We start from the raw sequence: 11,034 nt of genomic DNA on the forward strand, positions 1-11,034 counted from the left end.
AATGGGATAAGATATGGATTCCAATGAAGTCTCTTCTCACTCTACAATTCTATGGTTTTGTAATAAATAGATAGCCTGACTCTAGACAAAAATATAAAGAATAAAGGCTTTTTGAAGTCTTTTTTTTTCAATATTCTTTTTTGGTGTTGTCCTTGCCCTACCCCTGCCCATATCCTTGCTTCTAATCCCCACTCCCCACCTGCTTCCTACCACATCAACACTTTCATTGCTTCTCAGGGTCTCCTACTCCAGGGCTTCCATCAGGGGCTGATCTCTTTGGAAAACACCAATAGCCTTCCTTCTGCCATCAAAATATTCTCTCCTAAGTCATGGAGAGTGACAAAAAGGCCATACAATTGTGTTCTTGGCACTTATGTTTTAACCTTCCTAGATAATGGGCCTTTTAAAAAGGTCCTTCTAGAGACAACACCTTAACTTAAAGGAATAACTCTAATAATAAGGATTTCTGGCTCTGTGGCAGACCAATGAAAGAGATTTTTCTAAAAAATAATAATAATGATAAGTAAGGACTCATGTTACCCAACAGGAAGTAGAATGTACTCTTGAGATTTAAATATTTTTTCAAAGCCTGGGATGGTTGCTGAATAGACAGGAATTAAAGATCATGAAATCTGGGGATGCTGTCCCAAGAGCAGACAGCATGCTTACATAAATTCAAGTTCACAATATCTTTCCCAGATTGGCTGCAAAGGGTATTGTTTCCATAAATTTTTTACTTGTAGGTTCTACAGTTCCTTGGAGGGTCTGGACAGTCTGCCCCAGAGCCATAAGCCTTTAATTAGCCATAATGAAGAGACCAATATTGTCCAGAAATAATATTTATTGATCAACAGTAAAACACACAATAGAAAAAGCCTTGTAAATAAAACTATATATTATATATTTAATGCTTTATTTTTCTTCAGTACTCCACAAAACACTACAGACAGTAACAAAATAATTCAATTAATTTTTAAAATTTTCAAGATATCAGACACCCTTGATCTTCTGCAGCCAGCAATACCACAGTAATTGGTTTCTGAGGATGCAATATTAACTAATATCATACATTTCTTTCTTTAAACAATTGACATGATTTATTTCTATCCAGGAATCATAACATATACACATATCCATAAACAAGAGAACAGCTTAGGATAGATTAAGCAAACCCTCCATTGGTCTGGAGCCATTTGCCTATACATCATTCAGAGAAAGTACAAATGAACAGGGGGAAAAGGGCAACACACAGAAGAGAAATAACCTTGGGGCAATTGAGGGGAGGCAGGGCAATTGACAGAAGCAACCTACATATTTTCCATTGCTCTTTTAGTAATATGCTCTCTTCCCTTTTCTGTTTTTGCCTGGTTGAGATATTCCAGAACCTTCAGCAATAGATCTTCATCTAGGTACTGTCTGTTCTGGGTTTCATCATTCTCCTGGGTAACCAGAGGGAGCCTTTTGGTGACAGAGCCCAGTTTATCAGACTCTTGAGATCCCACCTGGCTTAAATGCTCTTTGATGGCCTGCTCAATTTGTTCCTCTTCTTGTTGTTCATCATCAGAGGAGCCTGGGATAGAAACCCGTTTCATCTGGTTTGAATTCATAACCTCGGGGTATTTAGCTAACATTTTAGCTAAATAATCTCCTAATTCTTCATCCTTCTCTTTCATGTTTTCATATGTTACTTGTCTCTTTTCCAGATCTGGAATCCAAGCAGCTTTGGGAATTTGTTGTCCCCTAGGTCTTCCAGGAGAATAAGAGAGCCTTGGGAGAATATTCTCTCTATTAAACTGGTTAGCAAAATATGGGGCTTTTTGATTTGCTGAATTCTCAGTCCCTAAAAGATTTAAAATGTCCTCAATATTAAGACCTTCAGGTAGGGAATCTGTCACAGCATGTCCAGATTGTTTTCCATAGCTACTCTGGGAACCCATCTTATTTGGGAACAAATCAGGACTTTCTATATCAGTCTCTGAGATTTCCTCTAGGTCATCTGGCAGTTCAGGTCCCTGCTCAGGCTCCACTCTTTCATTTGGCTTGTCCCCAGTTTTGAGCATGTCAATTAAATCCTCAGGTGGAATTTGCAAATTCCTTGATATTTCAATTAACTGATAAATTGACTGAGGATCAAATTGTTTCTCAAAAAATTTGCCTGATCTCTTTTCTTCATTTTGTATGCCCCTGAACTTCCCATTTCCTACACCATTAACTAACTTTTTCAAATAATAGTTCATTAGCTTGGACACTTCATCTGAAAGTTGATCCTTGTTTTCTTTCCTAAGATCTTCATCTGGGATGTCAAATTGTCCTGAACGCTTCATCTCGTCATCAATTTCTTCCTCATTTTTGTCAATTTCCTCTTTGCTGTCTCTTACTTCTTCCTGAGTTTGGGTCTCTATTTTTTCCTCTATTGGGTTCCAGTCTTCTCCACCAACAACATCTTCATAGGCAATGTTGTTAACTTTGTAGATGTCATCTTCATCATCTGCATATAATTTTTGTTCCTCATCAACCCTCTCACGCTTGTGATTGTTTGGCCCAGTCAGCTTCCCCAGCTCTTGGAAAACAGATTCCAGAGTTGCAAGGCTTTGGGGAGTGTATTGCTCTTCCACAATCTCATTAGTACGTTTAAAAGGGTTGTCTCGGGAGCTTTCTTCATACATGTGTGGCAACTTGGCATGCTTGTGTCTTCTCTCTGGCCACTGTTGAGCTTCATAATCTTCACTCATATCAATAGGAAAGTTCTTTTCAGAATTTAAGGGAAAAGGCTGGTTTTCTTTAAGTGCTGACTGAGGCTCTTTTTCAGCTTGTCTCAAGGCTTCTAGTATTATTCGAATCCAATGTGACTCATCTTCGTTCAAGGAATCCCTTAAATTTTCTGGCAAATGGCTTTGATCAATACTTTCTTTCTGCTGCAGGGGAACTGGAACTCCCTGGTAGGAATTATACTCTGGGTTGATTTCCCCTTTGTTAGCTTGTTGTCTAAGGTTTTCTATGTACTCCAAGGCCTTGATCATATCAGGGCTGGGGAATCTTTGAAAGTTTTTTAATCTGTAGTCTGGGTCTTTCTGAAGCAGCTGGTAATGTTGAAATGAAGCTGCATCAACACAAGAGACTAGGAAAACTAAGGAGGTGAGAGACAAGGCTGCTCCAAGCCAGAAGGTCTTAGGATCTGCCATGTTTGAAAGATTTCCTTAAAGGAAAGAAAAGAACAATTAACAAAAATAAAATAAAATTGGGAAATTCAAGGACCTCCTTTTTTATTAGTAACTTCTTTTTCATTACATTCTGACAACAAAAACCAAGAGTATTAAGATAATTTCAGAATAAATTCATGAAGCTATAGGGACATTTTCTTGGTAATAGCCACCATAAAGAAAGACCACTGGAAACCAACACAGCTTTACTGGTTTAAGGTCTGGCCTTGGGTTCAGAAAGACCTTTATAAAAGTCCTGCTTCTGACACATACATTCTACTTGTCCAACGACAAGTTAACTAAACCTTCAATTACTCAGATAACTCCCTAAGAATTTAGGTTATAAGTAACTTACTGATGTGTATAGATAGAAGAAATTTTTAATGAGGCAGTGCCTATGAGAATAAAATCATGGATTCATACCATGTAAACAAATGAATAAATAAGCATACAAATGAATACAATGTAATAAGCATTTTCAATGTGGAAGTAACTGCACTTTTTATTTTGGAAATGAGCAGCTTCAGACTTTGTGGATATCTGGCTTAAAGTCTTTTTTAAAAAAGAGAAGCAATGCTCCCAAAAAACTAACATTTTTCTTGTACTACAAACTGCAGAGGTCACTATAAATGAGAATAATAATCTTGGAGTAGAATTTAAAGGTAATCATACCATGATGTGTCTAAACTGTACAAAACAATCACTCAGTTCACTGAAAATAATCACTTTAATCAGCCATTGGAAGTTGTGTTGACCAGACAGATGGTTAGTCTAGGGGATTTTTCACTTAAAAACAAATTTTGCTGGTACAGTATAGACATATTGCAATGACATTACTGAATGTGATAGTCTATTATAGCATATTATCATAAATCTACATTGAATTCGGTTATGAATAAGGCCTTTCTACAAACATTTTTTAACCCAAGAATAACTTCCCACACCAGTACCAAGTCTTATACATGATTATTAGAAAACAAAAGCTTTGTTAGCCTTTAAAATATGTACCCTTTCAGATCACAATTGAGCAAGCTGACATTTTAAAATTCTATTATTAAAAAGGTAAAAATATGAATATATATTTAAATGTCTATACTTCCTAGTGATTCAAATAAAGTCACTGTTCCCTTTATTGTATCACTATCCATAGCCATAATTTCTTCATTTTATTTCATATTTCATCAGTTTTTAATAGGATATAGTAAATAATCACAGCTGCTCAAGCTAGATCATGAGTTTTCTTAACTAGCCTATTTCTGTCCCTCTAAGAATGCAAAACAAACTTGTCCAATGTCTCTATCTATTTCAGTTTGGACCTGTGAAAAAATCCTCTTGAATGACTCATGTTGTCAAAAAATCTTAAAATAACCACTACATCTCTCCTAATTTAGACAGAACAAAGAGAATGTTTTGGATCTATCATCCTTAATATTCCATTCATTTCTAAATTTAATGATTTTGTAACCTGACAGGAAAATTAGGAAGGAAGCTTTTATCACTGCTGCTACTGAACATTTTCCTTCCAATACTTGGCAGTACTTAGTTTTAGTTGCATGTGAAATGAAAATAAAGAAACATTGCATTCTTTGTTTATGCCATGCCATGAAAATCTAATGTTCCGATAGAAAAAAAAACAGTTTTGATTTAGCAACAGGTGAACCATTCAAACAAGATACATAATTTTCTACACAATTTTCTTCTGACCAGTACTTAAACTATGAAATACAGCATTGCTTCCTGGACAACTTTCATCCTGACTACCCCAATTTTTTTCAGTAAGAACAGTTTGTTGTTAGTCTAAATGTACAACCTTCTTTGATTGTGATATTCTAGATTATACCCCCATAGGTTAATTTCATCATTTATTTCTCTAAAGTAAATGAACATTTCTCTAAAGTAAAATGAACATTTAACAAAATATTTCTAAGTTGAAATAATTGCTGTCTTTTTTATCTTTGAGTAAATAAAGTTCCAAAAACCATAGGTTTAAACTACATTAGATTATAAACTCTTTTCAGATTGTTTTAAGCTTAATTTTACTTCATGTATCATTTTCAACTTTTTTGAATTCACAATACTAAGGAAAACTAAGGAAAACTGATTCAACTCCATTTCCTTTAAAAAACAACACTATTTCTGTAGCATACTTAACAACAGAGATGTGTTTTGTGTCTTTAAAAATGCTATTTCAGGGTGCTATATTTTGGTTGATTGGTTTTTATGTTTCTTCTGGATAAGTACTGCAGTATATTTAACACCATAACTTAACAACTTAACCATTAATCATTTTTTTCCCAGTTCCATTTGGTCATATAGTAGCTTTCTCAGAATAAGAATCAAAACACTGCTCTACCACTCAGTGTCCCTTTTAAATAATGAAAACTGCCCCATAAAGTTCAATGTGGTAGTTTAAAAGAAATATATCTGTTTTCAGATTGAATCATCTCAAACCCAGCTGATCAAAAGACACTTCTTCCTTTGTTTCTTTACACCACAGAGTATTTGAATTAAAATGTTCTCTCAACAAATATTAGTCTGGTACTTAGATATCTGATCCCTAGTCTTTCTAATTATCTGGACTGATTCATCTAGATTGAACAATCTGATCAGCTTGATTCTGAGGAAAACAAATCTTTCTTGGTCAAGATCTCGAGCAACAAATGGAATGTTCCTAAGTCATCCATTAAACCAAAACAATAGCCACAACATTCTGATATTGTATTTTTTATCCATAGTTTAAAAAAACATTTCCATAGAATTTCTATGATCATATTAACTATATCCCAGGGGAATAATCCATTAAGGAAATGGAAATAACCTAGGTATATAGACTGTTATTTTCAGCCTAGCCTGCGTGGATTAAAATTGGACATTAGTAAGCGAGCTCTTTACAGGGAATATCACCCCACTGTGGATTCTACATAGTTTTTTTTATTATGAGGTCTCATAAGGTAATTGCAAAAAAAGCAAACTATTCTGATAATGCTGATAAACTATAATTGTAACCTAAGAAAGCTGCCACATAGCCCATTAAATATATAAATAACAATTCTAGAATTTTAGCTGGTTCTGTAAAAACAAAGATTACAGAATATTAGGATTTAAAGCTTAACAGAATATATGCATTGGCATCAAGATTTTTAACTTTTTCATATTCCTCTCTGGCGTCCAATTCACTTGACTCTTTGACCACAGAATACCCTAATCAGATATGACATAAATGAGAGATTCAGTCAACAGAATAACAGTATCTTTACAATGGTCAAATATGCAGCAGGTTGCTATTCAGTTTTTGCTACGTGAAATGATAAAAGCCTTTTCATTTTAACCTAGGAATACCAAGGAAAACATAGAACTTTTCATTACATAAAATGGAAACGCAGTCTTACCTGTTTTTTAGATGGCCAAGTGCATCCACAGCATGGTCTTCCGTCCGTTCAGCTGGGAGTTTACGGACTGTTTTCAGCACCCGGACAGCTCCCTCTGCTTATACTGAACACCACCTGACTCTGCACTGCCACACTGACGTCACTGTACTCAGTCACACAACCAAAGCACAAGTGAGCTTTTCAAAGAGCACTAGAGAAAATAATCATTTTATGAGGTTTTTTTCTGTATGTTTTTTTAAACAACAGTCTAATTCTGTTGCATGCTTACGCCACCTGTCTTTTTGGGGTGAAAACTGCAGTTTTCTATCATCTAACATGATCTAAAGCAAAAAAGCCTCCACCAGTCCTTTAAAGTCAATGTTCTGTACAGCCCCTTTGGCAAAAAATAAAGAAGGAAATCTGTCAGGCAGCCACAGTTAATTGCATGACAGTCTCATCACTTTTCCAATAACTTATTATGAGTTCATTTTTGTCCTAATGAGAAAGTTTTAAATATGAGGAAATATTCATTGAACACAAAGAAAAAATATTCTCATCCTCATACTACCACTGCAAAATGAAAGCAAAAGGGCTATTCATACACTCTTTCATACCTTGAACTGAACATCCTTCAAGGGAAAAAAACATTTTTTCTTATCTCATAAACTAGAAGTTCCCTTGTTTTTTATTATTTCAAATCTTGCCTTGGTATTTATATATATTTAAATTCCCCCACATGTGTGTTCATGATTTGTGTTAAAATTGGATTCTGGGTTTAAATGGACCTGAGTTTGTATTTTATGTGAAATATAGAAATGTTGTGAACAACCGAAAGGTCTCTGATTTTTCTGAGGGAAAAACAGTCCCTCTGCTTCTGGAATAAAGAAACAAGAAATCTTCCTTATGGATTATTCTGACATTGAGGTAAAGAGGGACTAGATGCACTGTTCCTTACCCTATCAAATCTAGTACATACTAATAATAGTACAATAAGGGTGGCTATGGAATAACTTCTGCTACCTCCACATGAATAAATATGTTCAAGCAAGAGTATACGAATTTGCAACTTATATTCAATTGCCTACTGACATATAAAAAGTGTTATGCACTTTATACAAATCACGTAAAACTATAGGTGCACCTAGTTTTATTCAATAGATTTTGTACTTAAATGTTTTGTGTAAACTGAAACCGTTTTAAACATAGGAGAGAAAGCCACTACATAAATTAACTCTTCAATGAATCTTTTCATAAAGATGGAAAGGTAATCAAATCACTTGCATACAGCCTCTATACATGTAACTGTTACCTTTCATATAATTGGTCCTTTCAACAAGAATGCAAGGCATATAAATCAGCTGAGAATGAAGAGGAGGTAATGGACTATAACAGGAGCTATATAATTCCCAGATGTTCTGAGAAAGTACATTCAGGACATATAGGGGAACAGTGTTTCCTGGAAATTAGTTGGCCTACGGTAGGGTGTGGCCTTTTTTCCAAGCATTTTGCATAGTCTTTTTTATGATTATTTAACAATATCTACTTTGTCAGTCTCACTGTGCTAACTTGGAAAAATATTCAGCCTCTTCTCACCAAGATTTCTCAGAATGGTGCCCAAGGAGAGATTTGCCACCTAAGAACTCATCATCTTCTGATTTTTTAGCTTGGTCATCATGACTTTCACATATGTATAATTATTCATCTCTTGGTAAAATTTGTTTTCTATATATTAAAATATAAGCATTCAGATCTTGTTTCTGTATGCCCATGTTACTATACAATGCCTAGCATGGTGCCTTGTCTTTAGTAGGCACCTTGTAAATACTTTACTAATCTCATGATGAAATGACTGACCTTTACTAATAACTGTTTGTGTTAATAATGATGTTCTACAGTTTCCTAACTACTTTCCTTCAATGAAATCTATTTGGAGTGAAAATTCAAATGTAATATACCTGGAAATCAACATTTATTTTGATAAAAAAAATAAAAGAAATATTACAAGTCAAGGATAATCCTGCTTCATTTCATCAAAGAACAGAAGATGAAAAAGATCATTTAAAAGCATTCCTTAACATTTCAGATCCTTATCTAAAATCTCTAAATTGCTAGCTATTATAGTCCCTCAGAAAGCAAAGCTTGTGTCATAAGCATTTTCAAAATAATTATGTTCTATGTCTGAGAAATGATTTTCATTCATATAGCCTGCTCTGACACTGTTAAATTCAAGGCAGTTGTTTGCAACTTTAATCCAAATTAATTAGGATAACCTATTCCTCTGTTAGAAACTGAGTTTTTTTCTTTCTTCATATTGTTGCTCTGAACATTTTTCTCTATATTTTTCCACCTCATATTTCTCTGTTGGATTTAATTTTTTCTGTCATTTGAATAGTCACTTTGCCCTTAATCATGCTCTTTCCTCTTGACTCTTTTCTCTTCCACTTCATTACCTTTCTCATCAGAATTTATATTTACGTGAAAGCAATCAAGCACCAGAAAACCCAACAAAATTCAACTCTTATTCCCCTCCCTGTCCTCCATACTCCTCCCCTCTCCATCTCTTGAAATCTCTCCCATAGAAGTTAAGTATAAAGTCTTTTTTCTCTAGACTGTTAAAATAGAAAAAGAGATTAAAATTCATTCAGTTCCACCTCCCACTGTTTACCAGAATCCCCTTTACAATATCCCTGACAAATAGCAATCCATACTTTTTTTGAATATTTTAATATTTCCACTGGTGACTAAATTGTAGTTTCTCTTTCTCCCTTTCTCACCCTCTTCTCTACTTTCACACTCTTTAATCAGGCTCTCATCCTCCCTTCCTCACATACCTCACATCTCTACTTTCCTTACTCCCTCCCTAGATCCTCCTTCCTGCATATTCTTCAAGTATTACAGTGAACAGATTCAGGAAAACGTTCTTTGCTTTCCAAGTTCTTCTTTGTAAGCTACCTCTTCTTCCTTTACTCTCATTTTCAGTGAGGCTGTTCTCTAACACTACTCTGGAAGAGGGAAGGAAAATCTGCCTTAGGTTACATTGAAAGAGTATGAAAATGAGGACTAATATACATTCTATATATAGTAAAAGAAACTGCCACTGCCAAGTTTCCAGATTAAATCTTTTCCATTCCTATTTTCACTGTCATAAAAGGCTTACAAATTCCGTCTTGGATTTTTTTTCTTAACCTTCTTATTGAACATTCTATTTACGGAAATTCAAGTTTTAGCAAATTATTCTTGTATTATTTTTAATTTGTATTTTTGAGACTTTTGTGGGGGAAATCCTTCCTTCAATAAAGAAATTTAAAAATGGATAGATGATGGATAATTTATTTCTTTACTTTTTTATCTAATATTTCCCATTCTTCTCTGCTTTTTCACCTTTCTCTCCTCTCTCTTCATTCTCTTTTCTACATTTTCTTCCTCCACCACCACCACTCCCTTTCTTTTACAGTGGCATAGAGAAGGATATTATTTTTGAGAGTTATTGAGAAGGCAAACCTTAAATAGGTTCTACTCAAATCAGAAAATATAGGAAACCACCTGCTTTATCTGCTTGCCAGCATTTTTAATTCTGACACTGTATAAATGGTGTTCAGGAGACACACCTGTGCCATGCATACCCAAATATAAATTTTCCAGGGCATACCTGGCTTTCAGGAATTTCAGAACAAATTATATGCACACGTGTGTGTTTTGTTATAATATATAATATTAGCATGCTTATACACATGTGGTTATATTGCATATTTTGTGTGTTCCTGTATTTATTTATATCTATATACAGTCTACTTCATCAGCTTTCTTTTCAGGATTTATATTTACATAAAACAAATTATCACATATATGTATCAATATGCAAATGTGCATGTGTATACAGTTTGGTATATAAGCACCTATGTTTATCCATTGCATATGCATTTGTGTGTAAATATGGTTCCATACATAATTAAGCCTCATATTTTATTTCATAACATTTTTCTAGGATTTAAGATTTATCATTCCTATTTTATGTACATTTTAAGAGTAACCTTTATTATTTATACTATGCTCATTTTCTGTTTGCTTTCACTTTGAATTTTGAGAAACAATATTGTCTTTATATTATGTATGTCTGTTACCCATATTATGAGGATAGAATGAAAGGAGTTCTTTGGCTTTCTCAGTGCTAAAGTGAGAACCCACATTTTTTTAAAACCATATTTCTGATCTTATTGGTAGGGAACATCCAATGAGGAAACTCCTCTTCAATCTTCAATCAGTACCTGATCTGCAACTGACTAATGATAATTATATAAGCCAAGTATAAAAAAAGGTTTCCCTTTATTCATCAAAAGAATTCTTGGGGTGGGGCAGCTGGGTAGCTCAGTGGATTGAGAGCCAGATCTAGAGACGGGAGGTCCTAGGTTCAAATCTGGCCTCAGACACTTCCCAGCTGTGTGACCCTGGGCAAGTCACTTGACCCC

General features: G+C 34.5%; 1 protein-coding gene across 1 annotated transcript; it reads right to left on the bottom strand.

Moving 5' to 3' along the window:
• Positions 1-1,263: 1,263 nt before the first annotated feature.
• SCG2 (secretogranin II) lies at positions 1,264-3,182 on the bottom strand. Its single transcript, XM_044667587.1, has one exon. The coding sequence runs from the start codon at positions 3,180-3,182 to the stop codon at positions 1,308-1,310; it is 1,875 nt and encodes a 624-aa protein (XP_044523522.1). The 3' UTR covers positions 1,264-1,307.
• Between the last annotated feature and the right edge of the window lie 7,852 nt (positions 3,183-11,034).

Source organism: Gracilinanus agilis, chromosome 3 (assembly GCF_016433145.1).
Source record: "Gracilinanus agilis isolate LMUSP501 chromosome 3, AgileGrace, whole genome shotgun sequence".
In the NCBI taxonomy this organism is placed as follows: Eukaryota; Metazoa; Chordata; class Mammalia; order Didelphimorphia; family Didelphidae; genus Gracilinanus; species Gracilinanus agilis.

Bases quoted from the DNA above. Each gene is read 5' to 3' on its own strand.
- SCG2 (XM_044667587.1), bottom strand. From the start codon at position 3,182: ATGGCAGATCCTAAGACCTTCTGGCTTGGAGCAGCCTTGTCTCTCACC.